General features: G+C 35.6%; 2 protein-coding genes across 4 annotated transcripts in view; one reads left to right on the top strand and one right to left on the bottom strand.

Annotated features, from left to right (window-relative positions):
* Positions 1-3,754: 3,754 nt before the first annotated feature.
* MZT1 (mitotic spindle organizing protein 1) lies at positions 3,755-20,428 on the bottom strand. The gene is made up of 3 exons (XM_079138950.1): positions 20,304-20,428; positions 11,569-11,714; positions 3,755-5,113 (listed from the first exon to the last, which is right to left on the bottom strand). Exons 1-3 carry the CDS (start codon positions 20,377-20,379, stop codon positions 5,090-5,092), a joined length of 246 nt encoding a protein of 81 aa, XP_078995076.1. The 5' UTR covers positions 20,380-20,428; the 3' UTR covers positions 3,755-5,089.
* A 222-nt stretch (positions 20,429-20,650) lies between these two features.
* The window catches only part of BORA (BORA aurora kinase A activator), a 27,191-nt gene continuing 20,967 nt past the window's right edge, over positions 20,651-26,874 (top strand). For all 3 annotated transcript variants that reach the window (XM_079138926.1, XM_079138925.1, XM_079138927.1), the window contains exons 1-3: positions 20,651-20,789; positions 21,643-21,810; positions 24,349-24,455. In XM_079138926.1, coding sequence (XP_078995052.1) covers positions 21,658-21,810; positions 24,349-24,455 — 260 coding nt within the window. In that variant the 5' untranslated portion in view covers positions 20,651-20,789; positions 21,643-21,657. The remainder of the gene's footprint in view (positions 20,790-21,642; positions 21,811-24,348; positions 24,456-26,874) is intronic.

Below are 26,874 nucleotides of genomic sequence, written 5' to 3'. Positions count from 1 at the left end.
AAATGTGAGCCTATTTAAAGAAAAATGTTGGGGCTGGGGTTGTGGCTCAGTGATAGAACATTTGCCTAGCACATGTGAGGCACTGGGTTTAATCTCAGCACTACATAAAAATAAATAACATAAAGGTATTGTGTCCATCTACAACTAAAAACAATTTTTTAAAAAAGAGAAATGTTTATAAATAGGGGCTTAACAGATGTGGCAAAACAAAAACAAAAACAAAAAAACCCCTCAACATGAAGATGATGAAGGAAATGTGAATGTTGGGGGTACATGGAGATTCCAGGTGAATACTCACATGACACAGAAGAAATTGGAATCTGAAGAGGCAATTAAATGTCCATGTACAAGTCAAACCCCACTGTTGTCTTTGTTTTTCCTGGAGGTTCGTCAGACATTTTTTTTAACTAACAAACACGAATTAAAAAAACTAGAAATTGTGTTTCCTTCTAGAGCAGTCATGGTTCATTTTCTTCTTGCTGAATAGTGTGTCATTGAGGTGGATGGTATTTTAGGCTAGTTTGACAAACTGAGTATTTAGATTAAGTCAGAGGTAAATGTTATTTTTATAAAACTAGTTTGAGATATTTCAATGGTTAGCAGTCAGCAAATTCAAGTATAAGCCATAACTGTTACAATAAAAAGGCCATTTGCTGGTAGAAGAGCAGGTAGATGTGCCTATAAAACATTTAACAGGTGCAAGTTTTCCAGCATTACCTCTTGAAAGTGTAATTATCAGAACCTCTTTAAAGATTTTTGATGTAACTCCTCAAATATATATATCTGGCAATTTATTACTTTCAGTAGGTAAAGATGATAATGCGGGCCACTTCTGATATAACACGCATGCATTTCCACTCAGCTACTGGGACCCACAAGGTATCTCAAAATTCTGTTCTATTCTAATGGACATAGTCATTTATTAACAGACTTCCTGAGGCTGAGGCTGCTGTTCAGGGCTACAAGATGCACCAACTTTTTTTTTTTTTTTAACGAATACTCCAAGGCTGAATTCCATAAAAAGCGAGACTTGTTAGAACTGGGTTCCCCAAGTATAACACATCTGGAAAATGAATGACCTGTTATTTTCTTATATTGTCCTAGTTAAAAAGGCAATGACATGGATCTGCTAAGATGCTACAAAAATTCACTAGCCCACCATTACCAGCAATAGCATACTCATCAGGAAGAGGGACAACCCTGGAAAAGATGTCCTCAGCCCGTCATTCGGCTTCTTACTCTCAACATCTACTTCCAGAGCTTGAACTACCACTTTGGGCATCTGATTTCCAATATCCTTCCTCTTGTTTTCTTATTTCACTTCTTCATCACATGAGATGGTGATATGTGGTGAGAGCACTTGGGTGTGCAGACTAATCAGCTTACCTGGGTTCCAATGCGGGAGTTACCACATTCCTTAATTAAGGTAGCTGTTTACCACTTTGGGCCTCAGTTTCATTTTTTGCCATGGGCTGATGCTACACTCCTGTAGTTGCTGCAAGTCTAAGGATTCAACAATCAGGTATATTTGTAGCATCAAAACCAGTGCATTGCACGTAGCAAGTTCTCAATGTTAGTCACAATTTTTCAATCACATAGATGCCCTGTCATTCGTTTAGCCAACATGCATTTAATAAACATCATGTGCTTATCTCTGTTCAAGACACTTGAGATACATTAATGAACCAAATCAACAGGCCCCTACCTTTGTGGGGCATTTTTGGGTAGACGGAAAATAATAATCGCTAAGGAAGTTGTACAGTGTTACCAGTACACGCTGTAGGATGAAAAACAGGGAGGTCTTTGGAATGTTGGCCAATATGAGATTTAATGTGTGTGTTAAAATAAAAATCTTTCCAGGAAAATTAATGTCCATTTTCTGTTAAAATCATTCTTTGTTATAGAAAGATTAAAAATGCAGCCACCTTAGTTTCTTTTTGCCCCTATAGACCACTATTAAATCCTGTGGTGTTTGGTAACATCTCTGGGATCTACCCTAATTTAAGCAGTCCGGCCTGGGTTATTGTCATGGCTTCCTAACTAGTCTGTTTTTACTCTCTTCCTGCTCCAACTCATCTTTCCACTTCTGGGTATATGCCCCAAAGAACTGAAAACAGGGAACTGAACAAGTATTTGCACACTAATGTTCATACAGTTTCACTTGCAATATCCTACAGGTAAAAAAACCTAAATGTCCACTGAAGGATAAATAAGCAAAACATGCCACATATATACAATGGGTATATTATATAGACTTAAAAGAAAATTCTGATATATGGCAGAACACGGATGAATCTTGAAATTATGTTGTGTAAAACACAACACAACAAAGGGCAGATATGATTCAACTTACATAAGGTGATTAGAAGAGTAAAAAATTCAGACAGAAAGCAGAAAAATGTTTGCCAGAGGCTAGAGGTAGAAAGGAATGGAGAATTACTGCAAAACAGATAAAAAAAGTTTCAGTTTGGAATGATGACAAAATTTTAGAGATGTTGAGTTGCAAAACAATGTGAACATTCTTAAAGTAACTTAACTGCACAACTTAAAAATAAAGATGGCAAATTTTGTTATTGTTTAGTACAATAAAGTGATTGAGACTGAGAAACTGATTTTTAATTTTAATTAAATGTTTAAAAACTGGTATTTGATTCCATTATTGGAAAATTTAAGCATATTTGAAACATGTATATACATTTCACAACAGTAATGTTCCACTTTGTAAAAAATAGCTTATTTGAGTATAAAAAAATATCATTTCTCACTTATTTGAATTGCCAAATTTGTTTTAAAGCCTGAGGCAATGTTAATATAGGTATCTCCTCTCACTACCAGGGGAAAAAGTATTCCATTTTATACCTCAAGTCTAATTTAAACTGTAAATTACATATCCTGTCTTTAAGTAGTCTTCAATCACACATAATAAGCATCTTAACATTTACAGACTACCTAAAGAAATACAATTGAATTCACAGAAGGCTGTATTAAATCAAAAGCATATGCCAATACCACCAAAATGGTTTTATTTTTGTCATTGTCAACATGTACAGCATTGGAATTGTATCATTTTTGTTTTATTTCTTAAATATTACTTAAGTATGCATTAAAAATATACATTTAAAGCCAGGAGCAGTGACACACACCTAATCCCAACTATCTGGGAGGCTGAGCAAGAGAATCACAAGTTCAAGGTCAGCCAGGGCAATATCACCAGACCCAGTCTCAAATATATAAATAAATAAATAAAGGGTTGGGGATGTGATTTAGTAGAACACACGGGGGTTCAATCCCCATTATCACCAAAAGACATTTAAGAAACATGACACATTAAGAAGGCCTCTGTAAACATAATCCTTTCTCAATATATTTTTCCATTTTGCTTCATATGTAAATAATTTAATCTATAAAATCACAAATAAAACTATAGGAGCTCTTATGGCCTAGAAGTACTTACATGTTTTGGAGTTTGAGAATAAATGTTCTCTTTGATTTATAAATCAGTATTTTCAGTGTTTAGTATCATTCAAATGCTTACCACAGATTCTTATTGTCTCCTAACTTGTTCTGCTAATCGACATTTTCAATTTACTGGTAAAGATTCCATGAATTAAAAGTCATAATGGTCAAGCCAAGATTAATTAAAAAAAAAAAAAAAAAAAAAAAAAAGGCTGGGGAGATAGCTCAGTTGGTAGAGTGCTTGCCTTGCAAGCACAAGGCCCTGAGTTCAACCCCCAGCACTGCAAAAGATAAAAAAAAAAAAAAAAAAAAAAAGGACAGAGAAAGTGCCTATCTAAATTCACTACATCTTATTAAAACCATTCCCGCTTGTATGAACAACAAATAACATTAGTGAAGAATGAATACCATTCATTTAAAAGGTATCTAACAAAATCTAAAATTTAATCAACAGTGAGATTAAATCCATATTAGCCTTGCAAAAAAAATTCCACTAAACTCTGTTACAGGAACAGAACCAATAATACCCTAAATTTTCTAAAATTTATTTTTGAATCATCATTTTGATGAGTTAGAACTTTAAAAGGAAAAATGACACAAATGATTTTAGAAAGGCATACATATAATTCCTGATACATTTCATTAGTTTTTGTTTAATTACTAGAAATCTTTATTCAGAAAATATTATACACTCATTAAAACACACCACCTATCTACTGATTTATTATATATCCACATCATATTTATTGGGTAAGAATTCCAATTACTTTTATGTAATAAAAGTAAAAAGGAATTTTGCATGTTGCCCATCATGTTCACTTTACACATTATTTTTAGGCCTTTATTTATAGAATATAAAACTTAGAAAAACATTCTAAATTAATATTCTTATTAGATGTAAATGACTCAAAGTACAAACGAAACTAAGCTAAGCACTGTTATTACTTTTAAAATCTAAGTTTCTAGAAATTTTATTTTTTAGTCAATACAAAATTATCTAGTTCACACTATTAACTGTCCAGAAACTGTTTAAAAAACTAAACATACTCTGTTAAAGAGCAGATTACAAGAAATGTTTTCTATGCTCCTATTTTAAAAAACAAGATTCTGGTATACATAGGGAATTTAAATACAAATTCATACATGGTGGCTAAAATCCTGTCAACTTTCAGCCTGATACAACATAAATCAACAGTTATTATGCATAAACAATTCAAAATTAAAGTTTATAATGGAAATGTCAACAAGTCATAACTACAACACATCAATACTGATGAGTTCCCACTGTACTTCAACCAGGCACAGCAGATGTGCACATCTGATAGACAGACTGCTTAGAAAATTAAAGCTATCAGAGCTATAAATAAGGAATACATAAATATAAACAGCAATGCCAAAACATTAGGGCCATTAAAAAAAAAAGTGAATAAGATGCGATGCAGACACATTTGATAGTTCTCTCTGTAAGCCACTTTCCACTGATTTATAAAGCTATGGTTTTATAATTCTTTTTAAAAAGAAAATTTTTCTACACTGCTGCATGCAGTAATTTCACTGTACATTCTTGACTACAATGCAATCTTCAAATCCTCTTGAAGAATTTGACATATCTCATCAGGATCTCTCCAGAGAGTCAGCTTGTCATATTTTCAGGAGCCTAGAACAAGAAAGTAACATTCATTATTTAAAAACCATGGAAAAGAGACACCATGGAGATAAATAAATTTGTTAATAGTACACTACACTTTATTTAAGAAACTATTTTCCCATGTAATCAAACCATTTTCATCAGAATAACAGTGTTTTCATTTTTTTTGCTCTATATCAGGACCACTTTTTGAATTCATTGCTAGATTAAGAGAAAACAGTTACATTATCTTAAAGAAAAATTAAGAATGTGAAAAAATAACAGAATGAATCAAACAACATTACTCTATGTAAATTTATGGTTACACAAATGGTATGCCTTTACGCCATGTACAAACGGAGAAACAACATGTATCCCATTTGTTTACAATAAAAAAAAAATGTGTATAAAAATGTACGCTACTTGAAAAATTAACCTATGACATACCTTAGTCTTCATTAATCTCGTTTGTGTTTTATTGTAATGCAAAAAGGAATAATGAACATTTGGATAATCTTGTTTCATCTACACACCCAAAACTATATTTTCCTTCTTGACTCTAAAGAAACCACTAGGTACTCTACCATTCATCAATAAATGGTCTGATATGTATAAAAACAAAGAAACAAACAAAAACATGTACTATTAACAGATCTAAACAAATAATTTCTTTTTTTGTGGTACCAGGGATTCAACCCACAGGTGCTTAACCACTGAGCCACATCCCCAGCCCTTTTTATATTTCACTGTGATATGGGGTCTAAGTTGCTAAGGCTGGCTTTCAACTTGAGATCCTCCTGCTTTAGCCTCCCAAGCTGCTAGGCTCACAGGCATGGCCACCATGCCTGGCTAAAAAAGTAATTTCTGAATGCCAATATGAAAATGTAAAATTTGATTTTAGGAATGTTAGACTTTTAATACATTTCTATTTCTATTTCCTAATTAAAACTGGCTTTAGTTTAGTCTAAGTTCAGAATTCTTTTATGAAAATCCTTTAAAACACTTATTGACTTATGAATAGTAAATAATGCAATGTGAATAAGGCTGAAACCTTTTTGCAAACTATAGTTTAGGCAGCTCTCAGACCTACACTATAATGGCATTTCCCTCCTCTGTATTTACTACTCAAGAGAATTAGAATCTAGTTTAAAATAATTCCATTGTTTTAAAACTCTATTCTTACAGGTTTCTATAATAGCTTTAGCTACATACCTTTAGGCACTGTGTTATCTCCCTAGCCCCATTCTCAGTATCACCTATATTCAGCATTTCCTATTAACAAAGACTTGAAATTATCTATAGAATTCTGGTTTTAATTCAAATATAATTTGTCTTGCCCTATTCCTTTTTTACATTAATTTACTTCCACTATACAGACATCAAAACAATTATTTTTACTGTAAGAAAGCATTGCTGTAGCTTTTATGTTATATAAATGCAGAGCTTTCTATCTGAAAGAACAGCACCCTAGAGATCCATAGTTACCAGACTGAAATTAAATACTCCCCAAATTTACCAAGGATCGGTCCTGGGAAAAGTCAAAATTCAGTAGTCTTCTCTTCTAAACATCCCTTTCTGTGTAAGGGCTTACTCCCTCCCTACCTTGGGGGCATGGGATTTATTTAATCTTTAATTTCTCTCCACTCCAAATTCTACAATGCCAATATCTTCATGAGGCAGACCTTCCCACACAGTGAAAAGACAATACAGATGTACCCTGAGGTATAAAAGTACATACAGGACATCTACAAGAGAAAGGGCAAGGCAGTCAGGTGTAGTAGCCCATGCCTATAAACTGCTGAGGCAGGAGGATCCAAAGTTCCAGGTCTGCCTCAGCAACTAAGCAAGACTATGTTTCAAAATAAAAAATAAAAAGGGCTTTGGGGATGCAGCACAATGGTAGAATGCCCCTGAGTTCAATCCCCAGTATCATGGAGGGAGGGACCAAAAGATGGACAGAGATGGGGACAGAGAAAGGGAATGAGGGAGAGGCAGCAGCAGGAAGGAAGGGAGAGAGAGGAAAGGAGAAGGAGAGAGAAGAGGAAGGGGGTATACGGAGACAGAGTGTCTACAGGAATGTGTCAATAATGGTATAATTCGAAGAATGACTGCACTAAAATAGATGATGCTGCAAAGTGGGTTTTGCCCAGAATTTCTCAAATCACAGTATGTAGATGATTGCTCACACATCAATACTAGTACTGGGAAGATAATATGAAGATTCAGTACCAATAAAGAATCACTCATGAAATAGTTAATTAGCAGTACTATTTTGCTGTTTTGCCTTATTTTACACATATGGTAGTATATATATTGCTATTAAAGAATTTATATAATTGGAGACAGGAGCAAGCTACCTTTAGATGCTATCAATATACAATCTGTAAAAGGCAAAAAAAATCTATAAAATCTATAAAAGACAAAAAAAATCATAAAAATCGTAATATTTTCTATTAGTCCGATCCAGAGAGAAGCAAATGAACAATATACTCTTTTATAATTCAGTGAAATTAAATATATATATATATATATATATATATTTTAAAAGAGCATTATACTTTCTGGAATGATATCAAATACCAATGCTAGTTATTTCTTAGTTGATCTATTTTTGTGTCATTCTTTCGATTTTTCCAATTTAAGTATTTTTTAATTATGACCATGGATGAAGAAAGGAAAATTTTAATTACCATTTCTTTCTAGCTAGAAACGTTTCAGGATCTTAACCTTCTTAGTTTTAATGCTGGTCTACTAGCTTTAGATCATGGGAAAATGCATTTTAGAAGATTGTGTGTAAGGCAGATCAATCTTCTATTCAAATGGTCAACAGTTTTTGATTTTGTAAGTCTTATCTCTTGATTCTGCCTCCCACATCTCACTACAATCTATATGAGAATGCTCAGAGTTGAAAAACCTATGTCAAACAAGTATTCCTGAATCTCCTATACAATGGGTTGTATATTGCCTAAGAAAATACTATGCCAAACACTAATGTGTGTCGCCTGTCTTAGCTGGGTTTATTTGTCATGGGTTCCCTTAAATTTTGGTACAATACAAAAATTACTTCCTATTCTGCTTATTCTCTTTCAAACTGGAGCATAATACAACAAAAATTCATCTTTCAATCCTGGAAGCTCTTTATCAAATAAATATTCCATTAAAATTTCAGAAACATTTTGATGAAAGACTATTAATACTTTTAATTTTTATCAACAGAATTACGAGCAAATACTGAATGAGGAAATGTTCCCACATCACATTCTAATGATTATTTAGCTTCCACGAACCACTTCACCTTTCCTAAATAGCTGGCTCACATACTCATTAGATACCATTGTAGGGAGAAACTTAGTAGTCAAGTAAACAGCTCTGAGGTCAGCCTAACTTAAAATCCTAGCTCAATTACTTAACTCTTAAGTACTTGAGTTAAGTCAATCACTATAGCTTCAGTTTCCTTAGCAGCAAATTACCAATGGCAGTAGTACATATCACTATATGACTAAGAGGAAATAATGCCAAAATAGCCTTGGGTCTAGCATAAGGAAAATACTCATATAAACACTAGCTATTCTTATTATACTATTCAGTTATTTTTCTTTCTGTTATGAAAGCCATAGATATGAGTTAAAAAGATAACCCAGAAAGATGGGTAAGTGACTTGGAAAAATATCTACCCAAAAAAAAAAAAAAAACTGGCCAAAAAACCATTAAAATTGCACTCAACCTCCCTGATACTCAGAAATGCAAATCAAACACCAGAATGAAAAAATCATATATACACCAAAATGACAATAAGCCATGGAAAGATATGAGGCAAGGAAAAGTCATACAGCTAGCGGAAATATAAAGTATTTTTGAAAACTTTGGCATTATAACTATTTATTCAAGTAGAAGAGAGACATAGAATCTAAGACCCAGCAATTTTACTTCAAGATACACTTACAGAAATGTACATATACATGCATCAAGAGACGTGGACTCTTCATGTATAACCACAAGAATGGGATCCTAACAGAATAAGTTATATTCCATGTATGTATAATATGTCAAAATGTACTTTATTGTAATGCATACCTAAAAAGAAAAAATAAAAAAGAGAGAGACATGGACTACAAATACTCAAAGCAGCTTTGAGTGAGAAGAGTCCCACACTAGGAACAACTTAATATCTATTAACAGTAGAAAGAATAAACTGGTGTATTTGTCAAATGAAACATATTTCAAAGAAAAAAGATGTGTTATAGCTACATGCAATATAGATGAACTTCACAATGTTAAATGAAATTACCCAGTAAAAAGATTTTGGTAAGATTCCATTTATTATGGAGCTCAAAAATTTTATTAAAATAAACTAGTGTTTAGAGATCCAAGTTTAGTGAATTAACTTGAATAAAAGTCCTATAAAAGTCAGGATAGCAGTTACTGGAGGGAGAGCATAGAGAGAGAGGTTAGCAATTAAGGGGCACAAGGTGATTTCCAGAGCGCTGAAAGTGACAGTTTTGTGGACATTTTATGATAAATTTTTGCTTTGTATAAATGAGTTTTAGTCACTTTCCATTAGATTTAATAGTCAAAAGGTATTAAAAAGTACAAATATCCAAAAGTTTGGAACTCTTTGGAACATAACAATCTGAAAGATGGGCAAGTTATATGTTCATAGTTCCATTTTCTCAGAGATATATCACTTTGTTGGTGGACCAGTTTTAATGGAGTAACTAAGTTTCACTGTATGTGTTAGTGCTATATGAACATGAAAATAAAATCACCAGAGATTTTAAAGCAGAGACTGTGCAAGCAAGAGGGAACATGATAGTTTTCATGTTCCCAATCTTACCAATAAAAGGTGTTTAGTTTGAATTTGGAAAAAATACAGCTCTGTACGTTCATGGTGGCAACAGTAGCCCTGGTCTCTGAGCTACTCATAACCCTTTCTTGAAGGATAACACATGCTCAAAGTTGAGTCCATGCCCCTCTTTTCTTGAAAAATAACACATCTTCACAGCTAAGAAGCTCTATTGGCCAGTTTCCAGCCTATAGCATTCCAGTAATCACACAGCCTTCCTTCACTTCATTCTTTCCCTTTCACTCCAAACCAACACTGTCTGGGCTGTGGTGGCTCACTGGGTATATATCATATACCTAATCTCTTCACAAAAAGGTTTGCTAGCCATAAAATTGGCCCTGCCTCAGAACATGCTATCCAGACAGGCTAAGAATTTTCCAAATCAAGTGCTGGGTTCTTTTAGCAGTTCTTTCCTCCATTTCTCATTCCTCTCATATTTCATGACAAGCAGCAGAGAGAAATCAGGCTGCACATTTCACACTTTTGCTTGGAAATTTCCTCAGCTAAATGTCCAAGTTCAACACTTGCATATTCTATTCTTCTAATACAGAACATAATTCAGTCAAGTTCTGTCACTTTATAAAAAGGGTCACCTGTCCCTTAGTGTCCAATAAATGTTCCTCTTTGTGTCTGAGACTGCACCAGAAGTGTTTTTAATATTCATACTTTCAGTAACATTCTGTTCCTAATAATTGATGTATTCTCTGGAACTAATGAAGCCTTCTCTATAGTCTCCTCTCTTCTTTCTGAGCATTCACCAGAAGCATCTTCAGTGTTTACAGTTCCACAAAGTTTCTTCAAGGCAATATAAGCTTTTTCTATTAAGTACCTTAAACTTCTGTCTCTATCCATTACTCAATTCCAAAGCCACTTAAACATTTTGAAGTATTTCTTCCAGTAAGTATCCTACGTCCCAGTCTTAAAACCTGTATTAGACTTCTAGGGCTGCAAAACAAAGCACCATGAACTAGTGGCTTAAAACTACAGAAATATACATATATTTACATTTGTTTGTATGTATACATATACATAAATACACACATATATATTACAATTTTGGAGGGTCAGAAGTCCAAAATCAACATGTCAATTGGGTTATGTTCTCTCCAAAAAGGCTCTTTCTAGCTTCTAGTAGCTGTTGATAATCTGTGGCTTTTTTTGACTTATAAATGCATCACTCTGTAATACCTGCCTCCATCAAGAGATGGCCTTCTCCCCACTGTGTCTTCACCATTATATTATCTGTGTCCTCATTTCCCTTAGCAAGTAATGATATTCACTGAAGTTAGGAGCTACCCTAATCATGAACTCATCTTAATTCAGTTATACCTATACGAGAGGATTATTTCCAAATAAGGTCATATTCATCAGTACCCCAGGTTAGGATTTGGACATATCTTTTTGGAGACAGATTTAACTCAAAACATAGAAAAACTCTAAAGAAGAGACTTCTGGGAAAATATGAGAGTAATTTTGTGAACTGAACATATGCTGTAAAGTCCCTGGTCTTCAGAATTTCTCCTGTTGGTGTTGGAAGTTAGTCTAACGTGTATAACTAGGATTTTTCACGTAACAGCATCGTTAATCATTTTCCAAACAAAAGCATCTTCATTTAGAATGAACAAATACATGACTCTCTGACCTTTAGTGCTTCAGTAGCCTTGCGAAGTTCCTTAATAACAGATGATAAAGCTTCTGGGTTAATTCCTTGTTCACAAAGCCGTACACAAATAGACAATGTTTCCATATCTAAGCCAGTATTCAAAATTCTTGAAATCTCAAGCAGAACTACAAAAAGACATAAAGAAAACAAAAAAAAAAAGTTCACAATATTTAAAAATATGCACATAATACTTTTAATTCATATATTCCTATATAATATCAAGGAATTAGCAAAGAATTCCAGAATTTGGAAATCAATATTGATTAAAGATACCTTCCTAGTTTTTAATACTCTTTGATAATGGGACTTAATTAGTCAAATAACATTTCATTCAAGTCATTCATATTAGTCAAATAACCATACTTCATCATTCTATTTTAAGAGATGACTCATGTTTCCCCTATTAAAATAGTATCTGGGGTTGGGGACACGGCTCAGTTGGTAGAGTGCTTGCCTCAGACCTGGGTTCAATTCCTAGCACTGCAAAAAAACAACAACAACAACAACAAAAAAAAAAAAAACAACTGTACACACTGACTTTATTTCATTACAATAAGAATTGCTCAGTCACTAATATACATATTTAAGGATTTCAGAGTACTTAGAAAGTTTTGTAACAATTTGACAGTGTAATCCTAACTGTTGACTCTAACGATAAAAATAAAAGCCTGGTTTTTTTTATTTTTAGCTTTATTCTTCCAGTACTATGTTTTATTGCAGTTTACAAAAGCATCTCTCTTTCATGAGAAGCACTACCACAAAGAACCTAGGCTACCAAAATGATTTTCCAGGAATTTCCTTCCATTACACAATGTATATATAACAATTTCATTAAACTCTAATGTTGGTTATTTTCCAGTGTGTTTAGAATTGTTTAAAGTCAACTGTTAACATGTTATCTATTGTTTCTTTTATCATTTCCCCTTGCATTATGCTTAGAAAGTTACTGCCCATGAAACAATTACATTTACCAGTAGTTTCTTCCATTTCATAAACACTTAAAGATTTAATTCCCTGGCGTTTGGGTAGAAGATAGGACCTAACTTTTCCTTCCAGAAATTAGTCAACTGCTATAATACCATTTATTAAATGATCTATCATTTTATCATTCAACTGAGATGCCACCTTTTATCACACAGTAAATTTCCATACAGATCTGATGCATGTTTGGCTAGTCCCAGAGTCACAAACTTGTTACTAATTTGATATTGCATGTAGGTTTAAGATTCCTGTCACCTTTCAGGTATGTAAGCCCTCTTATTCTCTAGGTGGATTTACAAATTTTTTTTATCAATTGTCAAAACAAATTCCATTTAAATAGTTATTTGAATTCCACGAAAAGTACTTATTACAAGTTTACAGTACTTGTTCACCTACTAATTTAAGTCTAAGTACTGAAAATGTTTATTCATAATGTTCATGATAATGGACCCTGCCCACTTTTTCATATCAGACATTCATTTTCATCTCTAGAAGTTGGAGTCTTTTAAAAATATTGTTAGCAGAGTGAGGTGGTGCACATCTGAAATCCCAGCTTCTCAAAATCAGAGGTAGAAGGATTACAAATTCAAGCCTACCCTGGGAAATTCAGCGAAACCCTGTCTCAAAATGAAATTTTAAGCCAGGTACAGTGGCACATGTCTATAATCCCAATGACTCAGGAGGCTGAAGTAGGATGATCGCAAGTTCAAGGCCAGTTTCAGAAACTTAGCAAGACCCTGTCTCAAACTAAAAAGGACTGGGAATGTACTTCAGTGGTATACCACTCACAGTTCAATCTCCAGTAACAACAGTTTTTAACAAGGACTAGGAAGTAGCTTCAGGGGTAAAGCCTGCTTGCCTAGCATGTACAAGGTCCTGAGTTCAATCCCCACTATTGCAAAATATCTGTCTATCTATATGTCTTCCATGTCTCTATTAATCTTTTGCAACATGGAGGACAGTTCTAATGCTCTTGTTTAATTTTAATATGTTTCATTTCTGTGTTAACTGCATTTTTTCCCCTAGTGAGTCATACTGCCTTGCATATCTGGTAATCTTCAATTAGATGCTGCAAGTTGTAAATTTTCTTGGGTGCTGGATATTTTTCTATTTTCATAAATATCCTTGAGCTTTGTAATCAAAATTATCTGGAAACTATCTGATGCTTTCAGACCCCACTCTTCAGATATGTTAGGCAGAACCAGAGCCCTGGTTAGTGTACAGCAAATTATTCCCCACTACGGAGACAAGACTCTTCCAAGTACTCTTTTCAGTGTCTCAAAAACTGCTTTTATTCTGGCTGATAGAATGGCACTATTCTTACATTCTGTGTGAGCATGGTGTAATGTTTCCTCAAGCTTTCTGGATGGTTCTTTCCCCAACTTTCTGGTGCCTCCCGCCCCACAAAGTACCAAACAAAGTTCTGTTGAATATAAAAGGGGAATTCTTTTCCAGATCTCTGAAATTCCTTTGGGCAGTTCTCTCCTTTCAGGTACTCTGTTCTGCAGTATGGGAAATCCCGGCAAACCCCAGTGGATGCCTGTGTTAGGCTTGAGGCCAGGAATATAAGATGGGTACCACGCTGCAATAGAGGCCTGGAAAACTCTCTGAAAACAATCTGCAATGGACAGCTTACTTCATTTATTTCCCTCAGGGACTACCGTCCTTTGATGCCTAAAGTAGTGTCTTGAAAACCTTTGTTCTCTATGTTTTACCTGAGTTTTGTTCCAGAAAAGTAAATTGTTACTCTGTGGGGGAAAGCTGATGGTCATTCTCATTTTCATTTCTTTAGCTTTGATAGTCCTATTACTAATAGTTTAACCATCTGTTATTTAGTTGCTGTTGTTCTTGTCTTTACTTAAGGCTATATTCTTAATCTGTTTTTGAGACTGAGCCATAATCTCTGTTTCTTAAAGTATAAGCAAGCTGCAAGAATGGTTAGAAATGTGATCTCTAGAGCTAGACTACCTGGGTTCAAATTCTAGCTTTATTACTAGGCAAGTGCATTGATTTTGCCACTGTAGTAAGACTTTATACAATTAGTTAGGATTAAAGGATACATTTAGGATGCAGCTAGGCATACAGTAAAAGTCTAGCTATTACTAGCACTTTTTCATTTTCCATGTTAGTTGTTTTTCATCTCTTAGATCCTTTTTTTAAAAAAACATTTTTAAAGATATTTAAAGACATTTCTTTTTATTTATTTATTTCTATGTGGTACTGAGAATCGAACCCAATGCCTCATACATGCTAGGCAAGTGCTCCACCAGTGAGCCACAACTCCAGCCCCAGGTTCTGTGATTCTTGATTGAAAACTCATCTTTTTTTTTTTATAGGAATTTTTTCTTGTATGTCCTGGGTTGCTGTCATGTTCTCAGATAGTCTCACCCTGCCTCAGCCCTATGGATCAGGCCTTGTAGAAGCATCTTGGCCCTAGATCCAGAAAACAAGTGGGTGGTGCTTCTCAGTCCCTGGCAGAGGCAGATGGTACATTTCTGATTCCAGGTTTACTCAGGCAAGGCAGCATGCTTTCTCAGGTTCTAGTCCCAATCCCCTGCTGTGGTTCCCATCTGCTCCTTTCTTTTGGGGAAAACCTCTCTCATCAATGGAGACTTCCGTTTCTTGTTTTTGAACATGCTTACACTGATAATTATATTATTTATTATTTCCTACCATTTTCATATGCTCGAAGTAGAAAATTTCAGCAAGTGTTTAACTGACATACTGAATCTTCACTTTCTGTGAGTTTTATTTTTGACTGTTTTCACAAATGGATTCTACTTCATCCTTGTATATTCTAAGTGGTTACTTTGGATATATTGGGATTATTACAATTTTTATTTTATAGCCAGTTACTTAACAAAGTCTACTGAAGCTTCAAACAAATTTTCAATTCTCTTACATTTCTGAGTCGGATCATTTCACCTACAAATAATAATTTTACTTCCTTTTTAGTAATAATTTTTCTTTTATCATATGCTATTCTTAAAATTAGTATTTTTTAAAAAATGAAAGCAGGTGTTTCCAATTTTATTAAGAATGCACATAACAACAGCATTAAGGATGGTGCTGGTTTTTTATAGTTATCTGTAATTAACCATGTTAAAAATGTAACATTTTCTTTTGTTAGGATTTTTTTGTATTAAGCAAGCCTGAATTTTATCTGGAGGTACATGTTGCCCCATTTCTCATTTGTTGTTTGCTATAAACATCGTTGAGAAGTAGCCAAGGGAAAAAGTATTGCATTTAGGGCCTTGCATTCTTGACTTACAGATCAAGAATGTGCAGATAGGCTGAGGGCCCCCGGTGAACTGTATCTTCCAAAAGTGACACTGGATTGACTTTCAACGCGAAGTTAAAAAAGGCAATTTAGCTTCCTCCTGGCTCTTTCAAGTCACTTTCCCTTGAAACATGAGGGAACCTCATGTTCAGACAAAGGCCCCTGCTGAGGGCCAACCTGATAGTCAGCATCACCTAAAATGTATGCAAATGAGGAGTTTTTGGGATGACTGTAGACTCAGTCACTGTCTAAATGAAATCTGTGAGACCCTCAGTAAGAACTATCAAGATTAACCTGGTCAACACCTAGAACTGTGAGAGAGAATTTTTGTTTCAAGGGGTGGTTTGTTTTGCACTAACAGATAACCAAAACAGATACTCAGATCCTGTTCCAATTCTACCATTATCATCACCATCATCAACTGTGCCTGAAAATTCTCTTTTTTCCAGTTTGTTTTCTTCACGGTAGACTCCCTACCTATAAATGCTATACTTATTCTTGACTTCATAACATTGTTGATGTTTACCTCTTGTGCCTTTACTCATCCTTTCATATAACTCCATATTGTCTTTTGAATCCACCTCAGTTTTTGTATTTTTTCTTTAAGCTTTGGTTTGTTTTTAAATTGACATTGATCTTTACTTCCTATTGTCACAAGCTGTTTGTAATCATTTACTATTTCCTTAAGGTCTACTGTGTAATATAGTACTGAACGCACATCACACTTTATTCTACAGCTGGAAAGATAATTGTGAAGACAGTTGTGATTCTAGTCCTCACTGACATCATGGTCTAGGAGAGACAGGTATTAAAATAATTGATTTCTAGAGTTTGAATGTGTTTCCCAAAGTCCATGTGTAAGGCACTTGATTTCCAATGCAATAGCATTCAGAGGTAGGACATTTAGGAAGTGATTAAGCCATAAGAGCTCTGCCCTCATGGATTAATGTCATTACTCTAGGAGTGGTTTTGTTATCCCTGGGGAGTGGGTTCCTGATGAAAGGATGAACTTGCCACCGTCCCCCACCCCCTTACCGTCCCCTACCCCCTTGCCCGTACAGTGTGCTCTTGACCTTTCACCTTCCACACAGATGATGCAGCAAGATGGCCCTTGTCAGATGCAGGCCCCTCAACTTTGGACTTTTCAGCCTCTGAAACTACAAGAAATAGATCTCTGCTGTTTACAAATTACCCAGTTTCAGGTATTGTGTTATAACAGCACAAGGCAGGCTAAGACTGATTCCAGTTCTAAGTAAATAATGGAAAATAGCAAAATCCTGTAATGAATTACAAGGGCATCTTGCCAAGTTTGGAAGGACACTGTTTCAGAAAGACCTGTCTAAAGAAGTAATAATCGTAAGACTCCAGGAATGAACAGAAATCAACCAGAGGCAAGCAGAAGAATAAAAAAATGATAGCAAAGAATGCAGCTTATAAATTCACATACCTGAATAGCTTGTGTGAAGGCAATGTTATTAAGGGAGTAAATGGGCTTAAAACAGGAGATAAGGAAGATATGCAAATCCACTAAGAACCCATTAAAGATTTTAGAACTCTGGGAAGTTATTGGAAGACATAAAATGGAAGAGTAACAAGATTAGGTTTGCAATTTCAAGAGATTGGCTGAATATGGAATGACTCCTGAAAAGGACTAGAACATGCGTGATTCAGTCTAGTTATGTTACTGCAATTTTGGTGAAAGACAGGAAAGATTAAGACAAAGTGATTAAAGCTGAGATGAGTGAAGAACTGAAAGGGCTCAGTGAATAGGCGAGGGAGGTGCAAGAAAACCAGATTGACTCCTAGGTTTTTCCCTCAAATGAGCAACTGCATTGATGGTTGTGGGATGGATAATCCATTTATTCCACTGGTACTGCCTTACAGTGCCACTCAAATGACTGTCCTAACTCTTTTCTCTATAATGTATTCTGTAAGCTTACTACCTGATATATAAAACAATACCACACCGAAACCTCAGTGAGGATTAATTGTCAAAAATATAATTACTGGTAGCCAGGCACAGGGGCGCACACCTGTATCTCAGCAGCTCAGGAGTCTGAGGCAAGAGGAACCTAAGTACAAAGACAGCCTCAGCAAATTATCAAGGCACTATCTTAAAAAAAAAAAAAAAAAAAAGGGCTGGGAATGTGACTCAGTGGTTAAGCACTACAGGTTTAATGTTCAGTATCAAAAAAAAGTACATATATATAAACATATACACAATTACTGGTAGTAAAATTAGAGGAACTATTAAATTTAGAGGAACTGAATTGTAAGAAAATTTTTAGAATAAGATTTTTTAAAGTATAAAGCTACCAAGAGAGATTAAAATTTCAAAATGTTCAAAAGTAAAAGAGGCAACTAGGTACACTGAAAACGGGTGGGGGATAGCTGAAAAGGCCAATTTTAAGAGGAAAGTGGAAGACAATGTTAAGGATCTAAGGATGAATAAAGGATCTTTACAACAGATCTTTAATTAAATCGGGGCTGGTATAAACTAGGTTTCTTTCAGAGGAGCTAAGGGAGATATTCAAATACACAAAGAACCTATGAAAAGATTGTAGAACTCCTGGAAGCTATTGGAAGATATAAAATGTGCAGATAAATTATAAGGACTACCTGCTTCCTCCCACTTTTGAAGTATCTTTAATAAAATCATTTCTTTTTACGATTAACATGAAAATTTTTACTGCTGGATTCTGCAACCCTTGCCAATCACTGATATCCATTAATAGTTCAAATTGCTGTAAACTGATTAATATATGAAAAGAAGGAAGAGGGTGGAGAGAAATGCACTAGATCTCGAAGGAAGACACAGTAACTGCTATTGAGGGGAGAAACAGGACTCAAAAAAAAAATCTATCTATCTATCTATGCTGGGGATTGAACCCAGGGATTTGTGCACTCAAGGCAAGCACTCTACCAACTGAGCTACACCCCCAGCCCTGGTCTTTGCTTCTTGATGTTCTTCCTCTCTATATTACATTGATTCTCTTAGCAAAGATCTTGATGATGCAAACTATTCTCTTTTGTGCATAAGCAGTTCCACCAGACATAAAATATCAGTTGCCCATTCAAATGGGATCCAACAGCCATATAAATAAGGACCCTAAGCAGGCAATGTGAGAAAATTAGCTGGAAGGGAGGCCTCACACTCCTGTCCTATTTCAAAGATTCACTGGTTTCCAAGGAAAGATACAAGATTATGTATATACACCAACCCCTTATGTACATAAATTCACTTACAAAACTAATAATCTTTAAGGCACCAACTGCATTGATAGGATGTTAAGAATGAGTCTCATTAAAATAGCAAAGGAGTGGTTAGGAAAAAAAATTAGATGCAAAAGCTCTAATAGTATAAACAATTATTTGAAAAGGAAAGCAGCAGTCAATGCAGACAAATTCAGAAGCCTTTATCAGAAGCTGCCATTTGGAAGGGCTATCTTAGAATTGGAGTCTTCAAAGAAGGAGAAATAGGCAGAATGGCTGACAAACCGAGTGAATATTCTACAGGGTTATCTTCTAACAGAGTTGGAGGCTGACATGGGTAACCCCTGGAAAATGTCAAGACGAACTGTAATTGGCAATATTTACCATTCCTCAAACACATTTAGATGGTTATGAATAAAAAGAGATAGAAAGGATGGCATCTGATTTTTTTTTTTTAAAAGCTGATCGCCTTTGATATGCCTTTACCTGGTTGTATAATAAGTAATATTCACAATCATCCTGGGAGATAGGGTTTTATTTTACAGGGGGAAAACAAAACAGGGTCTAAGATATTTGAGTAGCCTAACCAAGCTCACTCCAGACGTTAATAGTGGCAGAGCAGACATTAAAGGGGAGACAGGGGTTAATTCGAAGACGCTTTTTTTCGTTTATACATGCGTGCAGACTCTATGCCCACATACAACGGGGCGCGAAAACCCGCAACCACACCCACAGCACCTGGGCACCGTCGTCACTTGTCCCCAAAATAACTGGGGCAATTATGATGTTCATTTGCCGAATACTTAAGCAGCACCTACTGAAGTGCCAGGACAAGAAACAGCGGTGACTGAACACCCCTACTCATATCCTAGGGGTTTCCAGTTCTACGGGCTTCCCGGGCGCTCTGCCCAGCTGCGCGCTGGGGCGCCGGCGGGCGCGGGAGGACAGGCGGGTCGCGCGAGACGTGGGATGCAGGGGTGCGGTTCTCGGGGTCGCGGGCGAGCAACCGGCAGACGCGAGGGCCAGAACGTCGAGCGCGCGACAAACTACACAGGAGCTCGGAGGCAACTCTCAAGGGATGGGCCACCAGCTATACGGTTCTGGCGGGTCCCTTCGAGGATCTTCAAAGATGCCGTTCGGAGCTGGAAGAAGATCGCAAGCCCTCCCCGGGCTCCCCAATCCTGGAGGCCTTGGTTCCGGAAAGTGGAAGCAAGGTAAAGGGAAAGCAACTGGCACTCACCGTCCATGGTCTCCCTCACCGCATTCAAATTGGCGGCCGCCGACGCCGACGCCCCGGCGCCGCTGCCACTAGCCATAGCGAAGGCCGAGGGAGGCGGGAGAAGGGCCTGACCCGGAACTGTAGCGCCTTCCTTTCTCCTGGGCAATCACAGCGCGCGTCGGGGCTCACGCCGGGCAGGCTCCGCCCCTCGCGCTCGTCGCCAACGTGAGGCTGCGTTGATTTGAATTTGGAGCCTCGTTACTCAGCGCGGAATGGAGAGCGAGGAGTTGCCTTTCGAATTTACTCCGCCGCCTCGATGCGATTGGCCGGTTCGCGGACAACGGTGCGACGCCATTGGCCAGTCCGTCCCCAACCCCGTGCTCTGGTTGGCCTAAGACAGCGCGGAAGCGGGGAGTTAAAGAGTCTCTGTCGTGGGAGCTGGCCGAGCCCCCTGGGAGCGCCCTGGAGTGGATATCGGGGGGGCCTCCTTTTTGTACACACTTATAGGTACGTTCTTTGTGGCTCCCAGCCTTTCCTCCTGTCTCGAATTGGAGAGCTCATTTCCCAGGCTCCAGACCTGCCTGTCCACGCATCTCTTGGATGAATGGGAGCAGCGAGGGAGTGTGTCGAAGAGAGGGACGCCCAGAGTAATCTACCTTGGGGTTGTGATGACATCCCACTGCTGTTCACCCAAGGAAGCCAGCGGTGTATCAGTCTTTCAGAAGTAGAGTCTTGTTTTCTCTGGTCGTTGCCCGCTTTGACTAGAAGTAATACAGTCGAGCTCACTCTCTAGAGGTGGGGAGTGGGGGGTGGTGAAAGGAAGACGATTGCATAGAGGCCACTAGAGGCAGTTAATTCCCTAGACCCTATCCGTCATACTTCTCTTGCAAGGGCTAATGTGCAAGAAGGGCGCAGATTCCTCGTTTCTTATTTACTTGCTACAAGAAATTGCTTAATAATAACTGCAGTTTGATAAGGGATTGCTGGGGTGTCCGAAGCATGTTCATGCTGTTTAGAGCCATGAGATAATTAATGAAAAACTACAGAAAGAAGTCCTTCAGTCAAAAAAGGATTTGTGCCTATTGTAATATTTAGTTGCCTCAAAGTTGGTCCTGGACTCATTTGGTGTACCATACTACAGAATGATAGAACTAATACCTTACCTCTAAAGATTATTTCAAGGGTTACTTAAGAAAATGTGATTTTTTTTTTTAACCCTAAAATAGCCCAAGAGTGTTAGGTTTGGGGCTAATTTTTTTTGTGAAATATGTGTGTGCTGACCACATTTTAATTGTCAGAATTAATATGTATGATACTTTGTGATTTTAATATGTATACTACTGATTTTTTTTTTTTTTAGTTTGTTTTCTGTGCTATGGGAGATGTCAAAGAATTAAAAATGCAAATAACACCGGAAACTCCAGGAAGGATCCCTGTTTTAAATCCTTTTGAAAGTCCTAGTGATTATTCTAATCTCCATGAACAAACTCTTGCCAGTCCTTCTGTTTTTAAATCCACAAAATTACCAGTAAGTTATTCTTGACTAGTGTTTACAATTATATTTAAATGTAAATAATTACAAATCATGTGTAAATAACTTCTACATGGTAAGAGGAAAATACATTCTGGAACATATAGAGCTGCATTGTGTTTTTTAAATTGTAGTGTTCATTATAATCTAGTGATTAGTCTAATAAGTTAGCTAGACAAATTTTTACTTAGCCTTTGCTTTTTTAAAAAATTTAAAGCAATATTATATATATATCTATACATATACAATGAAGTTTTATTCAGCATAAAGAAGCAAGGGATTTTGTCATTTGCAGGAAAATGAATAGACCTTGAGAACATTTTTGTTAAGTGAAATGAGCCAAACTCACAAAGTCAGGGGTCCTATGTTTTCTCTCATGTAGAAGCTAGAGAGGAGAAAGGAAAAGAAAGGTGATGGGGTTCTTATAAAAATTGAAGGGAGATCAGTAGAGTAGAGGCAAGGGACCAAGGGGAAAGGGGAGGAGAGAGAAAGAGGAAATACTAGGGAATGATATTGGCCAAATTATACTGTTATATTGTGTACACGTGCAGATATGGACAGTGAATCCTACTATTATGTATTGTACCAATAAAAATATGGAAAAAAGTAAAAACTTAAATTAGTTTTTTTTTTTTTTTTTGGTATCCAGGATTGAACCCAGGGGTGCTTAACCATTGAGCCACTCCCTGGCCCTTTAAATTTTTTTTTTTTTTTTTTTTGAGACAGGGCCTAGCTACTTGCTTAGCCTCACTAAGTAACTGAGGCTGGCTTTGAATTTATGATCCTTCTGCCTCAGCCTCCTAAGTCACTGGGATTACAGGCATGTGCCACCGTGCCTGTTTAAATTTGTTTTTAATTGATAACTAAAAATTGTACACATGAAATTTAGATACATGTATAGATTGTGTAATGTTTCAATCAGAATAAACATCCATCTCCTGAAGCATTTACCATGTCTTTATGGCAAAAACAAAGTCTTAGCTTTTTGAAATATAGTACATTATTGTTGTCTATAGTCACCTTACTGTGCAATAGCATATCAGAATTTATTATTCCTATCTTACTAGCATTTGCTTTTTTGCAATTCAAGATATAACATATTAGCATTTTTATTGCATGTGTAGCTAGATACTGTGGTTGATGATATATCAATATCATCAACTAATATTGTTTTAGAGAGTAAACTCTGTCTTCTAATTACCTATTCTAAATTGTTCAGCAAATAAGATTTGAGTGCTGCTTTGTATCAGATACACTGCTTAGCACAGGTGTTACACAGTGTATAAATTAAAATCATTAGGTACAAACCTCCTTCCTCCAGTGCAGAGAACAGCAAACTTTCCTATCAAGGGCTGGACAGGAAATATTTAGGCTTTGCAGGTCATCTACTGTCAAACTACTCTCCTCTACCTTGTATCAAAAAAGCAGCCATAGGCAATGTACAAACAAATAAATACTGTGTTCCAATAAAGCTTTATTATGGGCAGAAAGTTGAATTTCATTTAATTTTTATGTTGTGATGTTTAATATTGTTTTGAGTTTAACCATTTTAACATGTTATTAGCTTCTAGGCTGTGATTAAAAGAAACCAACTCCTATGCTAATGAATAGATTCAATCCAATGAGCAGTTTCAAAGCAGTAAGATATGTGCCATGATTAGTGGTTAGCAACAGGGCAAGGTGAAAGGGAAAATGCTCCTTAGGAGATTAGAGAAGACTTCATTTCTTTAGTTTATTTTTACTGTTATTTGATACCCTGGAAAAGTCGTTTTGCAGTCTGTTAACCTAGTTAGTTACCTAGAAAAACTGCAGACCAAGTGACTGTTTTTGCTACACTTTCATATCAACTTGGGCAGTGAGCATTTGTGTGCTTGAGGAAAGTTACAGTTCAGATGGAGTCATCTCATTAATTTGACCTGTGATTTTTAATTGAATCATTAAAATTTAGTACTCTTGGTCTTAATAAAGTATTGGAATGACTAATTTAATCCTCAAAGTCAAAACAAGACTGTATAGCATCTTGAGTTTTTAGGACTGAGTTTATCTAGAATTATTAGTTCCAAATTAGGATTTGGATAAACTTTTGAATCAGTTGGATAGCTGAATATAGAGAAGTGCTAGTTGGAACTCATAATTTTGAGAATCAACTATTTTGTGAGCTTTTGTATCTGCTTCCATAGTTAGGACTTTACATTTCAGTTCATTCTTAGTGAAAGTAAAGATCTTTGATAACTTTTATTTTTACATGGGCAATGGGGTACTGTTGAGTATTAATTGTGGAGTTTCTATACCTTTGTTACACTACTCTGATTTTTATAGTATTATGTAATTTTTAAAATCACTCACATGGAAGATTTTGATTTAATATGAGTTGATTATCATTTGCTATTTAGTGGTAAAGTCAAATTTTAAATAGAAGCTTTAAAATATTTTTATATTATAGCATTCAGATTAATTTTGAAGGTGACATTCGTTACCATTTTGATGAACCATTTTAGTTTTCTACTACTCATAATCTCACTTTCTTCTGTTAAGACTCCAGGGAAATTTAGGTGGTCTATTGATCAACTAGCTGTAATAAATCCTGTAGAAATAGACCCAGAAGAGATTCATCGTCAAGCTTCATACTTAAGTCATTCTCGGTAAGATTTCCTTTCTTGCACTTAATGTATAACATAATGTTAAGTGAAGAGAGAGAAAAAATTCTAGAGGTTGAATATCTTTGTATATAAAAATATCTGGGAAAAAACATATTGATGTGGATTTTCTTACTATTTAAAATGAGTGAGTTCAAAGAACTGTATCTAGAAAAGAGTCCCAGAATAGGAATCTTTTTACAGATAACCTTCTGTCTCTGCTACGTAGGGTACAGTTCTGCCTCCTCAGCACTAGGTAGAGGGAATGGAATTTTTAAAATTTGCAATTTTCTCCATGATTTTGACTTCTGACTTCTTTTTTAATGTTGGGATAAAGCAGAATTCTGTTTAGTCGTGATATATGTTTGGGGAAACCTAAAATCCCCTTAACAAGTTCAGACCCTTTGAATGGAAAAGTATGCATTAGTAACAGAGATCTTTCTAGAATTAACAATTCACTACAGGGATCTAAATTATATTTTCTTGAGTTTTCATAATACTGGAGCAGTCTTCGTGGATGTGTTGTGAAGGTTTCAAGGCTTCAGACTTGTGCTGCTGAATGATGCCCAAAGTATCGAGAACTTGTGCTTCTTTTGGGGAACAGCTAGTTTTTATTTCAAATAGGTAGTATTATTTATAGTGTGAAGAATTCTTTTATTTTGTAGTCTTTTTTGTTTTTTTGTATATGGGACAAGCCAAATACATGGTATGACCACCTTCTAATCACCTTCTGTCATAAGGTAGTTGTGTTTTTAATCCAAAACAATGGGATCCTTTTTTTTTTTTTTTTTACTCTAATATTCACTCACACAGATATTCACACATGTTGAGATGTTCTTGCAAATGCTTTTTTGGCCTTTTCTACTCAATGCTCTCTGCTTGAATTGATGACTGTTTACTCAAAAATTAATGTGCAACTTACTTTTATAGGAAGTCTATATAGAATGGAGATAAATTTAAAAAGAATTTTAAGTTAAATTTAATACTTTTGAAAGAGGTGAAAAGAATGTCTAAAAGCAAATAAATCACCATTATTAATGAATAATTTCTTGTCTCACATGAATGTACTTTATTATTTGCCTCATCTCTTGAATATAATGAATCATCAACAACTTTACATCTGTCCATCAAGAGAATTTATTGAGCATTCTGAGGCCCTGTAAGAAACACTGAAAAAGCATATTAGGATATTATAAAATATTATTCCTACCCCTAAGAACTAACAATACAATTTAACCAAGGGTGCAGCACATTTCTACATTTATTTATAAATTATGTATTGTTTGGGTAGGTTTATAAAAAGAATCTTGTTGTATTTCAGTAGATAATTTTGTGATATAGGTGGGGGGAAATGTTCCATTTTTAATTTAATTTACTAATGTAATTCAGTGAATACTTATGACTTTTACCAAGGATAGTGAAAATTCTCTAAACACAGCAAGCCAGTTCATTATTAGAAACAAGTAATGACTTCTGGTACCTTTCTTAACTAAAATCAAAATAACTTTTTCAGTTCTTCCCTTCCTGTTCATGATATAGCATGTACAGAAAATGATATTATAAGGCTTATTATTACAATCAAATGAGACTTGTCCACATAGGAAGTGACCAATCCTGAAGGTCTCCTTTCTTTCCCCACTGCAAAGATCAACATTCAGAGCACACATGCTATCTTCATACATCATACCAGTGTTCATACCAGTTGTTTGCTGGTCAGGATACTCTGCCCTATATGACTTCTTAGGACCTTTGATCACCTGGCACTACAGTATTTGGCCACACTCATTTTTATTGCTTTCAGCAATTAGCTGAATATTTTAGGTTCTTGAAGTACCTCTGATGAAGCAGCAAAAAGTTTCTGAATGAGGTAAAGCTAGATTAGAGCTTACTATATACTAAGATTATTATGAACTGTCATTTTGACTTAGTTGTCACCATGATCAGATTAAGAAAACTTGAGTCGTCATCCTCAAAATGGCTGTTATTCAAGCTGGGATATGTAGATTATTGCCATAGTTTATTTTCTCAGAATTCTTGTACTTGATTTAAATTTCTGAAATGTGTGTATTCTTGTAAAGATTTGTTAAACTCAGACTAATGTATACATAAATAATTTCTGAGAGAAAATAATTTAAAACTGTTGTAAAAATGCTTTACCAATTTATGGATGGAGTGCAAGCATTCTTTCCTGGAACCTATTAAAGAAGTGGTCCCACGCGCTAACTGCCAAATCCTTGGCAAGTATATGCCCTGTGCTTGAGACCCAACATTTTATATTAAATCATTTGGCTGAGAAGTTTGTGTTACTGTAATTCCATATTGTATCAAAGTAAAACAAAAGAATTGATTTGAACACAATTTTACATTGTTATTTTATTTCCAAATTCATATTTTTGCCTGTTTATTTAGAATTGTAAGAATGGTA

Source organism: Sciurus vulgaris (assembly GCF_902686455.1).
Source record: "Sciurus vulgaris genome assembly, chromosome: 4".
Lineage (NCBI taxonomy): Eukaryota > Metazoa > Chordata > Mammalia > Rodentia > Sciuridae > Sciurus > Sciurus vulgaris.
The sequence above is the reverse complement of the archived record's forward strand: the minus strand, read 5'-3'. Positions and strand labels throughout refer to the sequence as shown.

What these genes read in the sequence shown, in the direction of transcription:
- MZT1 (XM_079138950.1), bottom strand. Translation starts at nt 20,379, where the DNA reads ATGGCTAGTGGCAGCGGCGCCGGGGCGTCGGCGTCGGCGGCCGCCAAT. An exon ending in GGTGAGGGAGACCATGGACG is followed by an intron (nt 11,715 to 20,303) that starts GTGAGTGCCAGT and finishes GTCTTTTTGTAG; the next exon opens with TTCTGCTTGAGATTTCAAGA. An exon ending in AGGCTACTGAAGCACTAAAG is followed by an intron (nt 5,114 to 11,568) that starts GTCAGAGAGTCA and finishes TTCTTGTTCTAG; the next exon opens with GCTCCTGAAAATATGACAAG.